The 23189-nt window shown below is 41.7% G+C and overlaps 1 protein-coding gene across 9 annotated transcripts in view; it reads right to left on the minus strand.

Annotated features, from left to right (window-relative positions):
• LOC117939235 (nck-associated protein 5-like) overlaps positions 1-23189 on the minus strand; it is a 121844-nt gene that overhangs the window by 16721 nt on the left and 81934 nt on the right. For all 9 annotated transcript variants that reach the window (XM_034864375.1, XM_034864377.1, XM_034864376.1 and 6 more), the window contains 9 exons: positions 21915-22005; positions 17734-17913; positions 14931-14999; positions 12425-12463; positions 12079-12198; positions 6193-6297; positions 5114-5302; positions 1401-4945; positions 704-809 (listed from right to left, as the gene is read on the minus strand). In XM_034864375.1, coding sequence (XP_034720266.1) covers positions 704-809; positions 1401-4945; positions 5114-5302; positions 6193-6297; positions 12079-12198; positions 12425-12463; positions 14931-14999; positions 17734-17913; positions 21915-22005 — 4444 coding nt within the window. The remainder of the gene's footprint in view (positions 1-703; positions 810-1400; positions 4946-5113; positions 5303-6192; positions 6298-12078; positions 12199-12424; positions 12464-14930; positions 15000-17733; positions 17914-21914; positions 22006-23189) is intronic.

Genomic DNA, 23189 nt, shown 5'->3' on the forward strand with positions numbered 1-23189 from the left:
GATAGAGAAAAAGCTTGGAGGATGGTATTAAATGGCCCCTTTGTCGAATTGAGTGCCTACGATAAGGGCTCCTCCATGTTATCAAAATTCCACATCATCTGGATTAAATTTCCTATATTATGCAGTGAGACTCTCTTTGTGTCATTCTATTCCTCCATTCAGCTCACTCCTAATACTTCCTTTTTATTGCCATCTTGCTTTTTCAAGCTCTCTAAAGAAGCCTCAGCCTCCCCATCATTTTTTTGACTGACAGATAATAAAGAATAAATCCACAAGGTCATAATTTTGGCCTTATGCTTACAGAGTGTGTTGATATGATTTAAAGAACTAAGTTGCTGGAGATGCCTAATTTTAGTTTGTGTTACATGCATGATCTGCTGGCTGTCTCTGTGTGAGATGTAGTTTAAAAAGCTTTTCAGCTTTGTGGAAACAACAGCAGTGGCCTGCGTAGATAATGAAAAAGTAGGCAATGGATTGTGAGTCAAAAACAAAATGTGAATCAATAGCGAGCCTTTCGGGGATATAGTGCTGAAGAGGTGGTTTTGCTGTGGATGGGCTCGTGATCATGTTATGTACAAGTGTAAAAAACCTGTGGGATTTGGCATGTATACGTGTGCCAACAGCCTGACAGAACATTGTCAAAAAGACAGACAAGCAGAGCTTGACACAGACACACACATACGAACAGTATGTTTTCACTTACAGCAGTATCTGGACAGATCTCCATATCTCCCTTCATTGCGCTGTGTCTCCTGGGTGTGGACATCCCCGGTGGCGATGCAGCCACACAGTTGCCCTTCACAGCAGTCCTGCGAGGAAATAAGATTTATATGTTTTTAGGACTGTGTGCTGAGCTCCTCCTTTATCAACTTGCCAGGTAGAAAGTGAGCCTGCTTATTAATTGAATTCACGTGCTCTTTCGCTTCACAGATGTGCAGGAAAATGTATGTGCACACAGCAATGCCATCAAATGTTAAAGTAAGTGCTCCCTTTAAAGTGATTGCAGTTACCCTGGATACATATCTATCAGCTGTGATTTGAAGTGGCAAATCAATGAAGTGAGGAGTATGAATATAATGGCAGAGAGATGCTTTTCCTTAAGTGTGCTGACTATGTGTCTGGGTGCTGGTCCGAGAATTGTTTATGCTCACTGGAGTGGAGTCATAACTCAAGCAGACAGCTGCTGTTTGTGTTGTTTATTTATCAGTTTCTCTAAACACACAGGTTTAATTCAGCAATGGCGCATGTTTAATTTATTAGAACAACTGATTTGTTTTAGTGACGATTCACTTGACAACTCTGAGAAGGCTCAGAGACAGGAAGTAATCAGCATAGCATCCAATCATTTAAGGATAATTCATTTGTGATTTTCTTGATGACAAAGATTTAGTTTCACCTACCTGCCAAGAATCTCTTTTACAAACTGGTCTTTGGCGATAAAGGCTGTTGTACACTGGATCTGACTGGCAATCTGACCCATCTGATTGTTGCAGTGGTCCATGATGGAGCTCAGCTTGTTGTTCATCTCAGACAGATTCTGCACTTCCTGACTGTCTCTCTGCTGGTTATCATTTTTCTTCTTATCCTTCCTCTTGTCAGACTTCATATGTTTGCCTCCAAGCACTGATCCGATCTTCGACTCCTTCTTCTCCTCTTTTCCCTTGGGGGAGTCTGCTTTCTTAACGCCCAGAGCTGGAAGTTTGCTCTTACGGAGGCCGAACCAGTTTGCCAGAGAGGGGCCCGTTTTCTGTTTGGTCTCGCTGGCAGCGACCTTCTCCTGTTCTTGACATTTCTGCAAATTCTCTTCGATTCCCATCATGACTTTCTCTTCAATAGTGCAGACTGTTGGGCTGATTTTTTTCTCCTCTGTAACCGTAGAGTCTGTCTGGATTTGGACTTCCCTGCTAAAGTCTGGCTCATTCAGGGTGGTTGCTATGCCTTCTGTCTCTCGCACTGGCTTTTCTGAGCTAAGGACACAAGAGGAAGGAGGCTGAAACTGTGGATGAGAGGCAACTTTTGCTGGCTTACAAATGTTGTTCAAACCAATCCTATCACTGATGGGTAAGCTACGTGCCTCTTTAACATGGGATCTCTCAGCTTTGGAGCCTGATTTAACAGTTCTCTCAGGGAGGATGTTGTGACTATTCGACCCTGTCATGCCTCCGTAGTGGCTAAGCCTTGTCCTGGGGGAATGAATAGGGCTTTCCACTAAGCTAACACTTGGTACCTCCAAGGAACTCTGCCTTGACAAAGTGTTTCCCCTTTCCCCAGAGTTGGTGATGATCTGAGTTCGGATTTTACCAGGTCCATCGAGAACATTGATGTTGGGTTTCTCAATGTAGTTGGTGCTGAAACTCTGGCTACGGGCTTTGGCCCCATTCATGCCCAAGGCCGGCTTTAGATGAGATTTGTTGGTAACAGATGTTGATCTAGAGAAAAGTTCACTACTGCTTTTCCCTTTATCGCAAACGCCCCCCTCCTCTGCTAACACAGCAGCATGCACGTCTTCTTCCTTTAACCTACACTTGACCGCACCGTTCCCCTCTGTAATGGACATCTTGGGAGGGGACTCAATACTGTACACTGGCTTCAAGCTGTCACATTGGGTAGAAGCATTTGACGTCACAGTCTCCTTAGAGACTGAGTTGATATGATCTTTCTCTTGCTTGCCTGGTATAGAGGGACTATTTTTATGACTGGGTGGAGATTTAAAAAAAGGTTTAAACCCCATTGGGATGCGAGTCTTTGAGGCTTTTTCTGCTGTGTTGGGGGAAAGCATGACCAAGCTGGGTGGGCTGACAACAGCTTTACTATTTTGTTGTTCGGTTTTACCTTGAGGGTTGTCCTGAAGCGATATAGGTAAACTAACAGAGGTCTTCTGCACTGTCTGATGGACATTTTCATGGGTTGATCCTATTTTATTTGCAAATGCGTTCTGAAGTGAGGACCCTCTGAGGGCACTGTAGGGAGGAGGGACATTCTTTGAGCTTCTAGGTGATTTTTCAGTTTCTGGAGCACACCCTGAGTTTGCAGAAGGGAGGTAGTCTTTCGAGGTCATCCTCTTGGAAGTGCCTTTAGTAGGTGTCATGGCAGGGGACTTTTGAAGGTGCTGACTGGTTTTCTCAACCAGTTTTTGAGGTGCAAGTGCAGTCCCGTAGCCTGCATCCAAGTCTAAACAGTCTTTATCCTTGATGGGTAGCGTAGTTTGCATATTTGGTAAAAGTGAGGTGTGGTAACTTGGGGGAGGGCCCCTCACAGTGGTTGGTGTGGATGTTTGAGCCACCCATGTTTTATGTGCTTGAGGCGACCCTTCGTAATTTGGTCTAATCAGTAAGGAGGTGGTGCGGCCCGGGGGAGGGGGAGGAGAAGGGGACCTGAGTTTGTTTTTGGTGGTTTCACAGTGTTTGTCCCTGGTTGGCTGTTCACCCTTGTCAGCATACTCCAGGGGCCTCCTTGAGAGGTGCGGGGAACCAGAGGAGGAGCCTTTACTCCATTCGGTCCTGCTGGGGAGCTTGGAGTTTACCGTCTTTGGGCTCTGTAAGCAGATTCCTGGTGTCTTTATGAACCTGGACAGTTTAACTGCAGGAGAGGAGGGGGATTTCTCCTGACCAGAGGGTCCTGAGTTTTCATTGTTACTTGGGTCAAAGGAAGAGCCCTTAGGCAATCCCAGTGGGGATCCTGAAGGTTTGTTCCGGCCGGGTATCTTTGAACCACTAGACTTGGAACCAGCAGAATCATTCATTGGTAGTATGGAATGGCCTTTATTGGGTCGGTTGCTTGGTGGTTTGATCAGTTTCCTTTGTGGAGTCAGCTGCATTGAAAGCCTCTCTGCACTGCCCTCCCTGCTATTGCTTGTTTTGCTAGATCTAATTTGATATTCAGATGGCTTTTCTGGAGATTCAAGAATGCTGTAGTTTCTTGCATTTTCTGCTTTCTGCCTTGTTGGCCTCTCTCGGGGCACTAGGTCTGTGTAATCGGCAACTACCTTACTACTTTGTATGTCATTTCGAGGCCCAGAACCTGCTGTGAGCTTCTGAGCACAAAGTTCAATAGGCTGTCCTTCTGAATCGAATATTGCCAAAATGCTCTCTTCAGACTGAGTACAATTGGCCCCTTTGGGCTCCTTAATTAGGCTGAAAGGTCTGGGCCTCCCATCTGCAGACTGGGTGCGTCCCTGCTCTCTACGCAAGCACTGTTGTGCGAGCTGCTTGGCAGCATCTCTTGACATTCTCTTGGAGTCTTGCTCCGATGGCTGGCTAAAGGATGTTCCGATTTCACAAGACTCAGAGTTGAGTTCCTCTGGATCATCAGGGTCAGAGAGGTGATAAGAGGGGTTGAAGTGTAGGAAGGATGGTTTACTAAAAGCTGTTGTCCGCCCTCCCTCAGGAAGAAAACTGTTAATGAAACTCATGAGTTTCTCAGGACGCTCTTTTGAGTAACAACCAGAAGGTTGTTTTGTAGCCCCGGGTCCTGAGCTACCGTCACCTCCACCTCCACTGTCCTGTATCCCCTCCCAGCTACACAAACTGTCTGAAATGCTACGGGAGAGCCTCCTACAGTACAGCCAACTGTCTTTGGTGGGAATGTTATCTCCTCGCCTGGAATGTGCCAATTCATCATCTGCATCATCTGAATCATAAGAGAACTTCTTGCCCCCAACGGCTGCAGTTCTACCCACATGGGTAGGCTTGAAAACCACTTTACTGCCACTCTTAATACCCAACGAATAGATGCCCTCGTTGGAGTTCATGCAGTCTTTGTCGCCTGACTTGGAGACCTTGGATGAAGCAGAAGAGCTCCTGTGTTTCCTCCTCTGGAGCTTTCTCAGTCCCTCGAGTATGTTGCTCTCCTTGCGCCTTGTGGGGAGCTGCTCCTCTAGGGCGGCGCAGATATTACTCGGGGCTGATGAACCCAAACTCAGCCTCTTTTCCCAGGTCAGAGATGACTACAGGGCAAAAAGAAAGAGTGGGTCAAAAAGTCATAATCAGCACACTCCAACAGCAAGATGGGGAATTAGTTTGGGGATTATAAAAGCAAAAAGCAAAAACAAGGATCTTCATGATCTACTGTACTTCTATAGCTACTCAGTCTATTATAGAGGGAGAGGGTTTACCATTTTCCCACAGGAGCGTCCATCATTCCAGGTGTAGGAGCCGCTGGAGAATTCACTGCACGCACTTGACAGGGACAACTCACTACTGCTACAGCTGCTGCGTGGATAAACAGGCGCTGGTGCTGTCAGACTCAGCTGGCTAAGACACTTCGTCACAGGGAGACCTGCCTTTCCATTCAACTGAATCTCCTGTGAGATGGAGAAACAAGACATGTCATTATGGTGTGAATAACATGTATAAGAACATTTATACTTTAGAACTCTAAATGTGAGCGTCCCTGATGTGTAAGTTCCCAGGTAGAGTTGCAAATCTAATTACTCTCTTGCTGTTAATTTTGCGATGAAAGATATTTACCAAATTGACAGACTGATCAAATACTCCGGCAAAGTTTCCTTTTTCAAATTTGATTTGAAAACATCAAATTTCCATGTGCAGTCATCACAACGCAGCAGATGTTTCTTCAATTAGTATCTTACTGCCAATAATTTGACTCTGCAAATAAATTATTTTATTCTTGTGTGCTAGAAATGAAACAAGATATTCCACTAATCTCATATTAAGATTTACTGATTCGTATCACCTAACACAACCTAGTTAAGAAGAGGTGGTACTTTTGCACGTTTAGATAACAACACAATTTATAATTGACATCTCTGCCTATATTATTTCATTTCTCCCTCTTCTTCCGCTCTCAAAGCATGCGTTAAAGTTTATCAGGTGGCATTCTCAGAGGGGTAAAAGGGTAAAAGAAGGGATCAAACTCATTTTCAGCCCTTAATGCATAATACATAAGATGACTAATGTACCACCGTGTCCTATGGAGTCATTTTTACTGACGGTGAGTCTCAATCGATGGTTTTCTGGTAATATGACAAGGATTTATTCCTCTTTGTGCCAAGTGATACTGCCAGCTCTTCCTGCTGAGAGCAGAGGAGGGGTCACAGCTTCAGATAGATAGGACTGTATTTTAATATCTTGTAATGATTTCTTGAGGGGGTTGTGGTTATGCTACTTGGACAATTTTTTATGGCTGGACAAAAAAAAGCATTGTCTTCTACGTGTTTCCCATTAAGCTTACACTGGAGGGAGAGTCTGTGTTTCTGGAGAGCAAGAAGGCCTTGCTTCTCTCTGTCTCCAGAAGCAAATCTGCCGCAGATATATCCAAGATCCGAGAGTGGAGTTTCTGAAAGACAAAGGGAAGGACACACCAGAGTGAATTTTGACTGCAGGAAATTAAAATGACATTAAAAAAACAGCAGAATGGTAGGGGAATTTTTCAATCATCAATACTTTGTACAGCACAACACAATCTAAAAGTCTTCTTTTAGCACTTCATCAATATCCTGTGTATTCAAAATTTGATCAAATGTAATACCTGAAACATCTTCCCACTTAGTGATCCTTCACAGCAAATCTCTGAAGTTACACATATCAATGAAAATGAAATAAAATAATAACACAGTTAAAAGCCATACAGTATGTCGAGGCTGAGCAACATTTTGCCGGCCCATAAGATTCCCTCCACTAGCGCCACACAGAGCCCTGATTCATACTCCTCACACAAAGTCATTAATGTCATCAGCCAGGAAAAAAACTAATGTGAATAGGAAATAATTGCATCAGGGAGTAAGGGATTCCTTTGATTTTTTTTACTCATATGCTGGTCTGCAGTCTCTTTTGTTATTTAACTCTTGTGCGTAAGAGGGAGGGATGCAAAACCAAATACATTTCCACGTATTAATCTCAGAACTTAATTACACTGGGTTCTCTGCGCTCAAATTAACTGAGACTGGAAATATGCCGGAACTAAACATTTGATCTTATGCTGAATATCCTAGCCAAGGGTAAAACTAGTGCTTACTCAGGGACTATGTGTATACACACATGCGTGTGTTTTTCTGTGCTATGATATATTCCAGTGTTAGCTTCTAACATTAAAATGAAATGCCCTTCTCATGCTGTGCACCTGCAGCAAAACAGTATCTATCGAGAAAAGTGCACATTATAAAAGTGGAAGTCACCTTCAGCAAATGGAGAATGAGCTTTAAAAACCAAACTGCTCAAATTTTCTATCAATGCCATAAACATAAAAAAGGTAGATCTTTATTTTATTGCATTCCATATCACTCTCAGTTTATGTGGACATTTTTCTGTGTTGTGAAATGAAGTCCTCTGAACATTGTGGTGCGGGACAAAAAAGAAGATGAAAGAAAACAGCTCACAATGATACCAAAACTCTTTTTTGTGTCTCCTAAGAACAAACAACCTGTATCACTTCGCCTGTGGCCAAAACACAACCATCCTACAATTTTCTCTTCAATTTTTGTACAGACATTCAAAGAAAAAAGTTATTTTTTTATTAGTGCGAGCATGTGAATTAGACTAATTAGCTTCAGTGACTAGGTGGTGATAGTGCCATGGAAACAGAATGATTGCTCAGCACACAGTTAAGTATTCCTAAATATTTTTAAGATTCATAAAAGCTCTGCATGCTCTTTATAAGCTGGTTTGATCCAGTTTAAAGGCGTTTCCAGTGTAAAGAAGGGTGCCCGGATAGCTCAGTTGTTGGAGCGGGCGCCCATGTGTAGAGGTTTGCTCCTCAACACAGCGGGCTAAGGTTTGACTCCAACCTGCTGCCCTCTGCTGCATGTCATTCCCCTTCTCTCTCCCTTTCATTACTTCCGCTGTCCTGCCAATGAAGGCGTAACAATGCCCAAGAAGTCATCTTAAAAATAATAATAAAGTGTAAAGGAGTCCTCAGTCAAGGTCCAATTTGTGCAAAAATGTGAGGTTCCAGTTTTAAAACTCATGAAATTGAATTTTTTTGCAGCTCTGATGTCGCATTGGCCGGGCATCCCTGCTGTCCACACGGGATGGGAGTGACTGAGGTGTCACTGGAGGCTCTGATCTTATCGTAGGGTGTTGGATTTCACCTCCTCAGCATCCTCATCAAGGATTCAGTCAATAGTGTCACAGGGTCACGGGGAAAGAGGGTGGGGGGTGTAGGCGAAGGAAATGGTAGATGACAAGGCTGTGTGTACACAATTTGAACTTTTTGAAGTTCAAGGCCAAGATCAAAGTCACAAATTAATGCATGCAAGACTGTAATATATTATGCAAATTTGACCTTTTGTTAACTTTTTGTGAACATCCATTAGTCTGAACGCTGACAGAGAAGTTACGCGTGTCATACTGCAGAAAAAACAAGGGGCTTTCTGCTTTTGTTCTTTGTTGTTTTTTGGCTTGACGTTGGTCATATTTCAAGATAATGACTATCAGCCCAGAATAACAGCTTCCAAACAAATACATCAGCATTGGCACCCGCTGTCAAAAACCCATCGGGTGAACGGCACTGCAACACACGTACAACGCACACAGCGGTGTGTCAGCAAGCAGTCAGAGAGAAAAGACAAACACGCACGCATGCACACACGCACAGACACACATTATTTCAAACACACATACAACACTCACCTGTATGACCCAATCTATATGTCTGACTCATCCTAAAGCTCCAGCTACACACAGCCCGGTAAACTACACTAGGATATGAGACAAAGGCTTGGCTGTGATATGAGAATTGAAATGACAAGTCTAAAGTGAGAGTTCTATTGAAAAAAAAAAAAATTGTTGAAAAAATGTCTTCAAAGCTCCATGTAAATTTTATCATAAAACTTGATCCATCACTAAAAAGTGGCATCATTTGTTCAAAGGTCCAATGTGTATGAATTTCTCCCATCTAGCGTTCATATATTGCAAACAATTCTCTCGCGCCACGCAGTTCAAAGTACGTGTTACAGCTACTGTGGCCTCCACGATTTTAAAAGCCGGTCTCTTGCTCTTTTCAATCTCCTTTTGCTTTTCCTGGGTGAAGAAGAAGACTCTTCATCCTGGAATTTGCATTTTGAATACATGTTGTCCTCCCTGTTTCCTCCTTGTAACTTGCGGGGGTCGGGAAGCGACAATACCCATTAGCGGCATTAGCAATGCCTGTGAGTTGATCATGTGACAGCGAAAAGGCAAAAAACGAATGAGAAACAGTATGTCCTGTATGACCCTTACAGGCTAACGTATTTCTAGATGGCGCATGAATATGAAGCGTCTACACCAGTTCATGCAAATGCAAATGTAAAATTTCAAGCCAGAAGGAATGTTTGGAATTGATGGTGGTGGTAAATATTCATGAAAAAGGACAAGTTTGTGAATGGTCAACACTAATTTTGATAATGAACAACTAAAAACGTTGCACACTGGACCTTTAAATTTGTGATTTAAAACGTTTTAGCACAGCAAGCAACACGATTGATCATCTAAACTGCAAAATTGCATGAGCAGTAATGAGGTCACTGGCACTCACGCTGTGTTCTTGGGGTCCTGAGGGAGCTTAGTTAGGGACGCAGAGTGTTTGTCTCAGTAATGGACGACTCAGTTGCCACTTGCCTGTCACATTTGATAGTGGATGGGACTGCACACTAGTTGTTTTCCCTTGGTGTCATGGTTTGCATGCATGGTTTGAGGTACCAACCATCATTGTAATTTTGAAACGGCAAATGTCAGATTCCTCTGAAATGAATGCATGGCATTTTTTTTGGGAATCAAACCAATTCAGCTGAAGGCGGTGAAGGTGCACAACTGGTGTAGCTCCCGTTAAAAGCATTATGGTTCTTTATCAGAGAAACTCAAGATGCCCTCAGGGAACTAGAGAACGTTTAATTACTGATAAGCAAAAGGTCCAGAGCTAAATGGGAAACAGTACACTCATGTGGGTGATTAAGTCACCCTCTGCCTGTGGCTCCAGCAGAGAGAAGAAATGAAAACTCACCCTTCTTATGTTCATAATTTATTAGAATTTTTGCGAAAATGGTTTAGTAAGTGGGATGTGAAACTGTTTGTAATTACACAAGGGTGTAGGTTTAGTTTCAGAGGTACTACAATAATGCTACTTTAGAATTTTTTGGACAGAGCCAAGCTTTTGTTTCCAGTCTTAGTGCTGAGCTAAGTTAGCCTGCTGGTGGCTATAGCTTCATATTTAGGAGACAGACATGAGAGGGGCATTATCTTCTTAACATGGCATTTGTTTTTTCCATGTATTTGGTGGTTTTATTAGGTGTGGTATATAATGTGTTTAGAGATAGATGGATAAAAAACAAGGACTATTTCTGAATTACATACTGCTAAAAGTTTCAGCCCCCTGTGATAAATATAAATGGTTTAAACAGCTCTCCCACACATGAGCGCAGAGCTCATAATGGACGTACAAAACATCCGGAGCAGCATGACCACATTGTGATTAATTCTTACACTGACTCACCAGTCGATGGCGGAAATATCATTATAAGGTAATGAGTAGGGAGACAACTCATTTTCCAGTGGGAAAACCTGCACGTCACTGGGTCACAAAATGTTGATGCACAAACCCAATCAACTGATTCATCATTTATCATCTTAGATGGGTGTTTTTTTGTTCCAGCCGGATCATATGGAAGAAAAAAAGGGCGAAAACACTTAAGTCCCGGCCTTAATTCTCATCTCCAGCTAGATTGCACCTCTTGGTCCCTACAGTGATATCATCAATATCTCTCCTCTAGCCTTTTATATTGCAGTTTCACTTGAAAATGTTCCTGCCTGTCCAATAATGGCGCTGGAAGAAGCTGGAACTGATGGAGAGCTTTACAACACACCCAGAGCCATATTATTTCTCTTTCCTCTTTTTTTATTTTTTTCTAAAACTCAATTGATCTACCATTCCTGCTCCTTCTGATTTTGCCCTTAATTTTTCACTCCCACCTCCTTGTTGTCTCGGCTCCCTGCTAGCTCATCTCTCTCCATTTTCACAGTCCTGTCCTTTCCTTCTTATCTACCCTTGCTTGCCTCCTCTCCTTTCACCCTGTCTTTCTCCAGTCTGGCCCGACTGACAGCTCTTTCCCATTCTCATTTCTTTTAGAAGCTTGTTGTTTTCATATTCACAGCTAAGAGCACATAACTCTGTAAAACCCTTTCCAAACTGTTCTTATTGACCTGCAATGCTATATTACTGTTGACAATAGATGAGTAAAGCACAAAGTGGAAGGTCCGTCTGTCTCATAATTACACCTTGAAAATCTAGCTGGAATGCAATCACAGACTTCTCTCACTAAACTGGTGTTTTCCAAAGGACCAAAAAGATGAACTGAGGCAATTTTCAGCCACTCCAAATAAGAGAATGTGGCGTCCGTGGAGAATATAAATTCAGTGGTGGTTGTTGTGTAATGAATACAGAAGAGATATCTGATAGTTCAAATCTTTGTTGTTTTATTTCTAGTGCTGCAAACATTCAGTCCGAACTGCATTAGAGGAATACAACTTCATATTTTATTCTGATATGAAGGGTACTATTCTTTTTTGGATACACCAGGGAAGATTCTGACTTTTTTTGGACTTTGAAGCTCATGTTTGCCTTTGTAGAATTTCTCTTAAGCATCGCCACAGAGTCCTTAGTGATACCATAAAAATAAGAGCATTAAAACTGCACATATAGTATGCAACCTCAGCTTGAACTCTTATGCACGATAAACAAACCAAAACAACAAGGGATCTGTGCTCGAAGGCACGTGTTTCCTTTATCTTTGCTTCAAAACAGAAAAACAAACCAAAAAAACAGTGTCTGATAAGATTGATGAAGATTAATGTAAGTGTTTTTACACTCTGAATCAAAGTATTTACTGTCTTCTTTGCAGCCTCTGTATCAATCTGAGAACTCGGAGCAGTTTAATACCAACCCAAATGAAAAAACAATTTCAAATGCTTGTCTTGTTTACTGAAGGAGCTGCTGCTTCCTTTGTAAACTGGATGATTGCAGGGGAGGCAGAGAGTGAGCAAGCAGGTTCACAGCTGCGAGGAGCATGGCTATGTGCTATGTGCATATTCAAACCAAAGGCTCAGTTGCATGTCATGCTGTATGTTGGGTTCTTAGTTGGCAGCATACCTGGAGAAGCAGGTCCGAGGCGGGCTTGATCCGCTGCTGGAACAAAACACCCAGCGCCCTATTCTGCTGTTCGAGGTCAAAAACCCGCGTTCGCAGCTTCAGACATTCCTCTCTCAGATCCTGAGTGAATAGCAACACAGGGAGCGTCAGATAAAATGCTTGCCTCGTAATATTCCCTTTTTCCATTCCTAGAAGGTAAAAGTATTGTGGTTATGTTTCAAAGATCATCAAATGTATTGTTAATCCAAGAATGCAAGGTGTTGACGGGTTATGTTATTAAGGCAATGCTGTTTAAAGGGATCTGAGATGAGGAGCAAAATGGTTTCCATGGAAATAAGAAACAAACCTTCTGGGTGAGAAGCGCCTGCACAACTTGATTTGCAACCTTAAACAGACAGAGAGAGAAAGAAAAGAATGTTATTGAATGTAATACAAGGTTTGACTTCCTAAGACCCTTACAGGCCTCTGTAGAGCGACTTTCCACTGCCAATGCTGCACTTCCACAGGACTTCCTCAGCCAATTAACACTTACAATACAAATTATTATGAGCTCAAGGGAACACAATGGCACAACACACCTAGTATGTGGTGTGTGTACATTTAAGTTTCATTTACACACGTCTTTATTACTATTCAACTCTCACTTCCTAATGCTAGTTTGACAGCTCCAGTATGATGTAGAAGCAGAGGCGTCTGGGCTTTGCTCTCAGAGGGGCTAACACCCCCGCCCGCACCTTTCAGACCACAACACCAATGGAGAAGCGGCTCCGATTACTGCCCATTGATTGCTCATTATTACCGTGTGAAGCCACATCGTCTGTTTGGAGTGCACTCACTCTCGTTTATTGAATGGGGAGAGATGGGAGTAAATATGGTGAAATGAGCCCTGCTCCTGGAACCACAAGTTACAGATCGACTTTGTGTTAAAAAAAATTGCAGAGTGATCAAACAAAACCCGACTTAATGGTTTTGGACAAAGGATTGCCGACATTGTATGACTTTGAAAAAAGTAATTACACTACAAATGAGCTTTGCACACACACTAAAATGTAGACAAGCAGCTGGTCTAACATAAAAAAATAATCATCCCTTCTGTTACAAAGCAAACGATAGGCTTTCCACTGTTGTTCTGAGCAGTTGTTAAAAGAGGCAGACAGCCTCCACCATCAAAACAGGATCATTACGAAGCCCTCCTTCCACAAAAGTCAACCACATAGGAAAAATAGTTGACAAGTAAACACAGCAGAGCAGAGTTGAGCCATCTTAATGAGGCAGGGAAGCAGAAAAGAGACGAGGACTGAATTTACCCCAGATACAATCCATGTAGGACACAAACTCTAACACGACTGTATCGCTATATTCCTCCGCTTCCTTTCTTTTTTATCACTCACTTTTGATATTTTTTCTCACACTTTCCTCCTTAAATCTCTCCATCCTTTCCTTTTTCATTCCCCCATCTCCTCTCGCAAGTTATTCCCGCCCTTCGGCAGATTGGCTCAGCCCACTGGGCCTGTTGGCTTTAGGACAAATTCTCCCCTTAAGAAGACGAGCTCCCCTCTCTCCCTTTCCTGGAGTGATTCAGCAAGCAAGCACAGCCAAGACTCGGGCTTCTTTTTTCCCCTCATGTGGCTCCCTAAACAGCACTTATCACGCTCTCACAAATTACCAGAGGGCACAGAAGTGCCATTGTTATGTAAACCGTTGCTTCAGCAACACCAGCTCACATCAGGTTAAGGTTGTTTAGCACCTCGCATTTTAGACTTTGATGCTGACCACAATAAGCTGTTTTGACCATTGAACATAGGTGTAATGGTGGTTTGTATATTTTATAGCCATTAGCGTAGATTAAGGGGGAGGGATTCAGGGGATATGTCCCCCCCAATATTTAGAAGAGGTAGATTTGTCCTACCTCAAAACATATTAAAGACAACCCACTCATCAAAAGAGGTCAAAATAACAGTTGAGGAGGCTCAAAACATGTACAGAAAACAAGAACTGTGTCTACCTCGTGCTACAATGGTCAGGTAAAGAACACAACAGGAGCGTGAAAAATAAATTTGAGATTTCTTGTCTTTGGTGCAGATTTAAACATGGAGGTTCTGGCTTTAACTAGGTATCATTCTCTAACAGATTTGTTGTTGAGATGTAGATGATTCCTAAAATAATATTAGTTTCCTTCACATAAATAAAGACATTTGCACCATAACTTGTAGCATAAAAACTCACCAGAAGGCAGGTGTTGGTCATTATTGTACTGGGGATGACCCCCAGACCCTACGGTTATAATGTGTCCCCCTAGCTAAGTGCTGTTATTAATGTGCAGAGGAGTCTACCTGCAAGAGCATCCTCTGGCATTTCTGCTATTATTGAGCATCAACAAAAGCCCTCTGGATTAAAAGATTCTTTAATTGTGCATTAAAAAGCATGAAAAATAGCACCCTGGTTGCCATGAATTTTTTTTAAACTTTCAACTAATGTTGAAGCTTGGGGCTTGCAGCTTAAAGCGGAAACATGCTAGCCTTTTTATTAAAGTGTGAGATGAGAGATTTTAGTGCCTTAAAAATGAGACACTATTTTCTAAATGAAATGCTTATATCAACAATTCACTTCTGCCTCCCTCAAGCTGCAGTTCAAGTAAGGTACCAACCTGTGGGAAACACAGCATGCTTTGCAGGACCTCATTAAAACCCTTAATCTTAAGCTCAACAATACCGCTCACTCTGTTCACACAAAGGCAAAGCTAATTCAACAAACACTGAACTTTTCCAAGGTAAGTTAAACATCTGGCAAGTCATATGGCGCCCTTGAATGTGTCTCGGAGTGGAACAAGATAAACAAGGGTTCACACCCACCTCATCCAGACAGCGTTCATACTGTTCCCTCTGGCTCTCGTTCTCCGAGGCCAAGGCAGAATTCTTCTCCTGCAAAGAACACACACACACACACACACACACACACACACACACACACACACATTCAAGGTCAACGCAGCATAGCACAAACCTCGCAGAGACTTTGGTTACATGTGATATAACAAAAACAACAGCAATGGAGACAGAAGGCAGCAATCAAGCAAAGCCGCAGCTAACAGGAGAAGTTGCTTCACAAAGGTCATATGTCAACGATGAACCAGAACGGCCAATACAAAATGTACAAAGTACCAGAGTAAAAAAGGTCAAGGGGATGGAAGACATGCTGCTGAACTTTGGGACGGCAGCTAGCCATTTGGAGTGTGGACCTAATAAGAATATCTCCTCCACTAGCAAAGTGATGAGGCGGCGCCCTATTGATCTCTGGGAGTTTCCAATTTGTCAGTGGCAGGCAGCATATTAGGAGCTGTCAGCCCGCTTTTGCTTCTCTCACCCTCTGCCCTTTAGTAGAAACTACCAATCCCTTGATGAAAACATGGGAAACATAATTGCAACCCATAAAACATTCTAATTATGCCATCTAGGAAGAAACACTGATTAATTAAAGCCTTGAAGCTTGCCTATGGGTACAAATGTAATGAATGAACCTACATGACTAAATACAACTTTCTTATGTGTTTTGTAATAAAATTACAATTTTTAAGGGATATCTTTCATTAGAGAAATCCCTTGACATTATTTATCATAGTTATTAATTCATTTATAATATAACACTTCGCTCAGGAAACATATCCCTGTGTTGTGGGCGAGCACTACACCTAAACAAGAGCTCATTTTTTTCAAACTGAAGTAGTTTGTCATCCGACTCTCCAGGCTGTAGTTACAGAATGCAACTTAAGTGGTGTTTTGTTGTAAGTTCTTGCTGCTTTATTGTTCAGTGACACAAAAGCCTTGAAAAGATTGAAATAAGAAACCTGATGTCATTTTGACTCATTAATGTATTTATTGTTACTTATTATATCATATCTCGCTTTTTAGGATTACGGAAAAACTGCTGACTGAACTTCCATGAAACGTGGTAGAAGAGGGATACATGGGTCAAGGAAGAACTGTTAAGTTTACTGAAAAGCATGCTTTAAGTTGTTCTCTGAATACAATATTATAGTTGTTTCACTGGAAAACCTTGACATAAAGGGCTATCTCTCTAATAAACACTATTTAGAAAGACATGCAAATGTGCATTTAAGTTTATGAAGTGACATAGTTTTTAAGGATTCATTTTCCACTCCTTTCTGCTGCTGTAACAATACGTGGCCACCTGCCTGGCACAATGCAATGCTCACTGATATTTGAAGAGCCAGTTCAAGAACAAAAACGCAGATGAATGCAAAGAAATAACCATGTTTATGGGATGGATTATGCTGCGGTAGCAATTAGCAAGCCTGTGGAACTTACAGTGAATGGCAGCAAATTAAAGGGAAAGGGAGGCTAGCCCTGATGTCAGGTAAAATAGTTAAAGAGGAATCCATTAAAAAGGCCTTTCTTAGTACTGAAAACCAGAATATAAACTTAGAGGTTTGTGTACAAAGCACGTTAATAAATGATCCTCGGTGGCCACATGGGTAATTTTAGTTTTATGTTCTCATCACTTAACAAGTAAAATGACCAACGGGCATTTCTCCAAAAGTCCGGGTGTTTTAATTTAGAGACCACAGTGCGTGCCTGCCAAGTTAATGAACACTATCAGTTGAGCTGGAGAAATAAGAGCAGGGCGGTGCTTACTTAGTGTCAGTGGAGTTTATGAACAATGCTGGGTAGTGATGTATTGTCTGTGCTTTGTTTTTGCTGCTTTTGCCCGGCGGTGCATCCATCACCCGCGGCGGCAGAGTGGGATGAAATGGCAGATAACTTTTGATGAAGGCATTTAAAATGTAATGTTCAGGTGATGTGCTTCATCTGGTGGATTGCCGGGACAGGTTGACCACACTTCCTGCCAGTCTAGAAAGGTAGCTTACAGCTGAGGAGCAACACGCAGTTACCTGCCACTTTGCTGTAATTAGAGCCTGTTTTCTATCACGGATGCCTTAGTGTAATGTGTGACTTTTATGTGTATTGGCTAAAAGAATACACTTTCTTGTTTTAGGCACTTTAGTTCCTTACGGGAGTCAGTCAACTTCTTGAATACTGGCATGATTTACTTTATTGTCTTCCAAAAATGTTACCTGATTTGAGATGAGGTAAAGACTAAACAACATCAAGATGCCATATGGAGCCACTTAGAATTGAGAAGGTATGACTGGTGGCCTAAATTTAATTAAGTCTGAGTCCTTTAATTGTTAAAGAGATCTGAGAGGACATGTCTGGTGGCTACTGTAAAACAAAAACATCAGCATGGATAACAATGGCGGTGCTAACCCTAACCTGCCTTAGCTGTTGCTTGAGGCTGATGGCAGAGTGCAGCACAAATCCCCGAGCGCAAGGGAAAACAATCCAAAGCTGAAGTACAGCCTGAGGCCCCGCGGCAGCGACTCTCATAGGATGACTTTACTCTCCAAACGAAGAGGACTGGAGAATTTGATGAGCTGTCATGCTTTCAGACGCAACTGAGCAAAGGACTCTGACAACTGGCAGACAGGCTGACCACAACGCATAGCCACGGGTGGCTGGAAGTGTGGATGAAGAGGCAGGAACGAAAAAGAACAAAGAAGGTAGGTGGAGAGAAAGGAAACAAAGGGAAATCAGTAAAGGTGGAAAGAAAAACAGAAAAGGGTAGTAAAGCAGTTACCTCCAGGGCCTTGAGGCGATCTAGAAGAGGTCTGGATTTGTCTGTGTCCTCTTCTGCTTGGCTGGCATCGGGATCAGCGTTCGGTGGCCGCCCCAGGTCTGGCTCCGTTTGAATCAACGACGGAGAGCCATTCCCTTCGGGGCCATCATACTGTTTACGCACTTCCTCTGAGAGTTTATCCTGACGCACAGAAAAACAAAAAAAGGTTAGAGGGAGAGAGAAAAGAAAGAAACGACTAACAAAGTGCGGTAATTTGGCAAGTAAAAACGGAAGCAGATGGTTAGAAATTATTTTGAAGTGAGGTATGACAAATGTTTTGGGAGCAGGATGCAAAAAAAGGGCTAAAGAGCCGTGAAAGACATAAATCAGAGGGAAGGGGAAAAGGAAGAGGGGAGAGAAGAAAGGGGAGAGGATCAGATGGGCAGACAAGGCAACGGGGAGGCAGCTTCAACAACAGAGCTCCAAAACCATCCCCTAATCCCTAATCATGTTTCAATTGTTCTCCAAAAAGTGGCAGTGACCTTGCAGGGCTCTCCTCTCGCCTGTATTATAGGGATCCTTTTCTCTCCCTCTTTGCTCTCACTGTGTGTCTATCTACATCACTTTGCCAGCTATCTTTTTCTTCCTCTGTTTTGGGCTTCCTGGCGTCTGCGATAATTAACTACTAGTAATAATTAGCCACTAATTAGGCATGTCTGGCTCACACCAAACTGCTACATGAAAACACATTGAGCTCTCTGTCACACTCAAGAGATTATTCATATTGTTTCAAGTTTTAAGTAATCTTTGGAGCCTAAAAGTATGTACTTGTTCACTGAACAATCTGGTCATTGCAATAGCATCTTCATGTTTTAAAGACATTTTTTTTAAAGAAATATATGCTACATTGAAGTGTTCCAGCATCTCAAATGTGAGAATTTTCTGCTCTGTTTTTATATCATTTTAAATACTAGCTTCGGTTTATGGGCTGTTGAAAGGAGAAAACTAGCAATTTCAAAACATCACCCTGGGCTCTGGAACACTGTGAAGGGCATTCTGCAGTATTTTCTCTGGCCATGACTACTCTTTACAGGTTAAATACTATACTATCTATAATTGTACAGCACTTTAGGGCAGTAGTGACTGTCTGTAAATGTGCTATAGAAATAAACTTTGACCTTGACCTTGAAATACCGTATGTCCAGCAGTTCAACCAAAAAAAAAGGATTTTCTCCTCTAAAGCTCTCGGATTGTTTGATTTGAATAGCTGTTGGTGGCCTGTAGAGGTAAAACCTTTCCACTATTTCACAAGAAGTAAAGCAAAGGGTTGAGAGAACTGAGAAAATAAGCATCTAATTAAAGACTATTTCCATTTTATTTTAGTTTAGATATGTTTTTTGTTTATGCCTTTTGAATTGTTGGTTGAGGGAAAACTTACAATTTTAAGACTTCACCTTGGGTTCTGGGATTTAAAAAAAATAAATTTTAAGGTATTTGATAGTCTATTTTGGCTGGTGATCTGCTTGTGACTATCTATGAACTGTACCAAAGAGTGATTGTTTCATTGTAATACCTCTTAGTGGACTGAAACAGTCAACCTACGCAGTAATAAACGAGGAAAGCAAACATTACAAATAAGGATAAAACCTCAACCAACAAAACAATGTTGACATGTGCTGCTAGTAAAGCAATTAGAGCTTTTCTTTAAACAGGTTTTTCAGTTGTTAGAGTGTAATATGTCAGCGTGCGGACGTGCTATATTTTTTATTCCTAGCTGAGCTTGGACAGATATATACATATACATGTTCTGGTCGAAGCTGGGGTTAGCAGCACTAATGGATGCAGCTGGTCCTTTAATTAATATGTGTATATATATCTATATATGTATATAGATATATATAAATATATATCTATATATACATCCAAATGCAGCACAGAACAAGATATGTCTCTCTCCTAACAAGAATTTAAAATAAAATCCACTTAGTTTCAGCTTGATCTAATCTCTTCTTAACGTATATTAGGTTTTCAATCTTGCTCGATTCTATCAGACAATTTTGTTTGTGGCAATACTTTAAAGTCACGGTTTTTAGGTCTGCTTTTGTTTGCCGGGGCTAGCCTGTGTAGTCTGCGGTCTGCTCTGAGAGGCTGCTTATTAGACGGCGTTAAAGGGCTCGGTAATAATCTCCGCAGAGAGAGTCTGGAGTGGGAGAGGGGAGGAAACCTTGTCCCTCACGCTGCCCTTTCAAGTTATTGAGTTTGTCTGCTGAACACACAGAATACAGCTGCAGCAGGACGAATGGATGGTGTTCAGCTATCCTGGGAATACCATAATAACGCTCAAAGTTTATTCTCTTTGACTGTTGAACACAGGAGCAAATTATGTCTACAGATTGTACAGTCCGGTGAATTTAGCACATCAGTGTGGAGGATTAATCAAGTTTTATAGAATCTTCTTGAACACAATCTCACAGAATTTTGTGGACTTTTATTTAACTATCAACTCTCTATGTCTATATGTCTACAGCCATGATAGTGCCACTGTTTTGCGCTAATTGCTAACTGCATGCTCACAATGACAAAGATAACCTGCTGATACATTTGCTAATTAGCACTGAACATTAAGTATAGCTAATGCTGATGGTAATGTCATTAGTTTTGCAGGAATATGGTCATAAAGCAAAGACCAACATTAATTAGCTTACAACTGACGTTAGAGGGAAGTGAGCAGTTGGCTAGAGCACTTTCGGAACATTGTAGTTAGTACTGATCAGATCCCAGTATGTCATATATTTTACTGTGATACAACAGCTGTATACTCTCCCTGTGTGGATGTAATATGATTTCTATCTTTGTTGTTGGTCTGGCTCAGCTTAAACTCTTTGTGAATCATGAACAAACACAAACAATAAATGCCACAGAACTTTCTTTTATTATCCAGTTTGTCAGTGAGTCAGAACGGAAAAAGAACATAAAGAAACGATTTTGAAGTCGATTTTCTTCAGGGCTAAATTACATGGTATCGGCTCGGTGCATAGACTCTGGTACTTTCAGATACTGGTATCACTATCGGCACATCTCTAATATTTACCGCCCTCACCACACTGAACAGCCATACATAGACAACATCAAACAGCTCCATTCAGGCCTCGTTTTTTGCATTTTTCTCATTTGTACAGTCAATGGTATTACAGTGTGTGTACAATGTGTATTTAAGGGCATTTGAGTCTGCCCTGTCAAAGACAAATTTCTTCCGGACAATGTTTTTCTTATCTTATGGTGTGCCTCTGAATACCATTTCATATTCCACTTCCACCTCTTTCTTCTCAACATAATCTCTCTGTGTTGGGGAACCCAGGGAAGGATTACTCTGTGTGCACTGAGAACATTTATTTGCATACTGACACATTGTATTCATGTCACATACTGTATATTTCATTGCTGATTGTCTAGTCATATTTTCATTATAAAGCTTTTGCACCTCAGGACGACCTGCAGCACATCCGTCTTAAATCATGACTGCAAATCCCATGTTTCACTATCCTGACAACTCATGTTATAGCGCTCGTTTTTAATTCTGCCTACTTTTTATTTGTCTTTTATGCAAAGTGATGAACGTGTGTAGTCACTTTCATAGACTCTTTTTAATTGCACACTTGCTAAACTAGATGCCTTTCTTCTTTTCTTCCCTAGAAGTATTTTGCTGTTGGATGTTAAAGAATGTGAACTAAAAGGAAGATTTGTGTGGTGCTGAGGCTGGATTAATACTTTAAAAGGTAATTTAAAGTCTGAAAATGACTGCATCTCACTTTCTTTTACATACAATAGTTAAGGTGCTCAGACATGGGAGTGGATAAAAACACACCGATGATAAACAGACTGAGGCAAAAGCATTTCAACACCGTGTAAACACGCCGAGCTCCAAATTGTAAAGTGACTCTGTGTTTTTGTAAATAGGTGGTATTCTTTATGCCTCTCTGCTCAATCCCAGCGGCTATTTCTCTTATGTAACAGGATGAGCGATGAACACTCTCACCTTGGCTCAATAGAGTTTTATTCAACACTTTCTGAGCCGAAATGGAAAGGAGTGAAATAGAAAGAAAGATACTTATACATTCAAATGATCACTTCCATTCCCTCTCTCACAGTCATTTTAGTCCTGTTGAATGGCCAGAGGAAGAACGACAGACACTGGGATTTACCTTGTAGGCCTTCATGATGTCCACCGTGTCCACAGCAGTCTGCTCCCCAACGCCCTGATTCTGCAGCAGCGACCGCACCGTCTCTTCCATCCTGCGAATAGAACACATATCGTTATGGACTAACAAACTAAATTGTTTAATTTGGAGGACTTGTTGGTTTTCACTCAAGTCTTCAGATAATACTCCAAAACAAGAGCTGTGGATTATCCCAAATAACTGGGACATTGTTTCTTGTAAAACGGTGCAGTTTAGCCAGCAGCAGTTTTAGGCAGCCAGAGCTCCTCAGGCATGTTGCTCCGAGGTGCAGTAGTAATACTCCAAACGTGACTTGCTTTTAATATCTACAGCCAGTATGAACCTGCCTCGAGGACATCAGGGTTATTTTGGGTATAAATGTCTGAAATGTTATGATTCCAGAGCCACTAGCTGTTTCTGCTATAAACATCTAAAATAGGATCTATTTTCAAGCTGTTTCACAGTTGTATTAGATGTTTGTTGTTTGAAATGGATCATTGCATCCTTCAAGTGTGACTTTTTCCATAAGCATGCACACTCAAACACAAAGAAAAGATTGAAATGGGATTGAATCCCTGCCAGAGACACAAATGGATGATATTTTTCTTGAATTGAATCCCAACTTCTGCTCAGTTTACAATGCTGCGTCCAAATGACTACATTGAGTACAAAATGTGCAAACATAGTACTTAAAGACTTATTATGTGTGATTCTGTAGGCGTTAGCCGTGCACAGCCTCATGCGTGTCTGCTTGATGGCTTGAATTAAGTGCAATCACAGCAGCAAACACCGAGCAGGTGACCTTAACCTTCAAGTCCTGGTCTGCTCAAAATAATCTAAGCTTCTTTCTGTTTTGTGCTGCTAACATTGCAAGCTGCATGCAAAACAGGTGGCAAAGAGTGCATGTGCCTCCGCCTATTTCCATCTGAATAACAGCCACATGCCATCTTTGTCCCTGAAGCTGTAGGGTGAACTTTGACCATACATGCATTCTCTTTTATGAATTCAGCAACAGATAAGCCACGGAAGATGATTATGGACCCAGCTGGGATCATGTAAACAAAAATGATCAGATAAAAGTGACATTCAGGAGCACCAGCGGATGGGGAGTGACAGCCAGGCATTGTCATAAAGGAGCATCTTGACAAAAGAAGGGCATTGACATAGTCAGGTGGGAATTATCTAAATTCCATGACTCTGTGTTTTTCTTCTTCTTTTACTGGTTTGATTCACAGTGAACTAAAACATGGCAAAGGAAAG

The sequence above is a fragment of the Etheostoma cragini genome, chromosome 24, assembly GCF_013103735.1.
Source record: "Etheostoma cragini isolate CJK2018 chromosome 24, CSU_Ecrag_1.0, whole genome shotgun sequence".
NCBI classification, from domain to species: Eukaryota; Metazoa; Chordata; class Actinopteri; order Perciformes; family Percidae; genus Etheostoma; species Etheostoma cragini.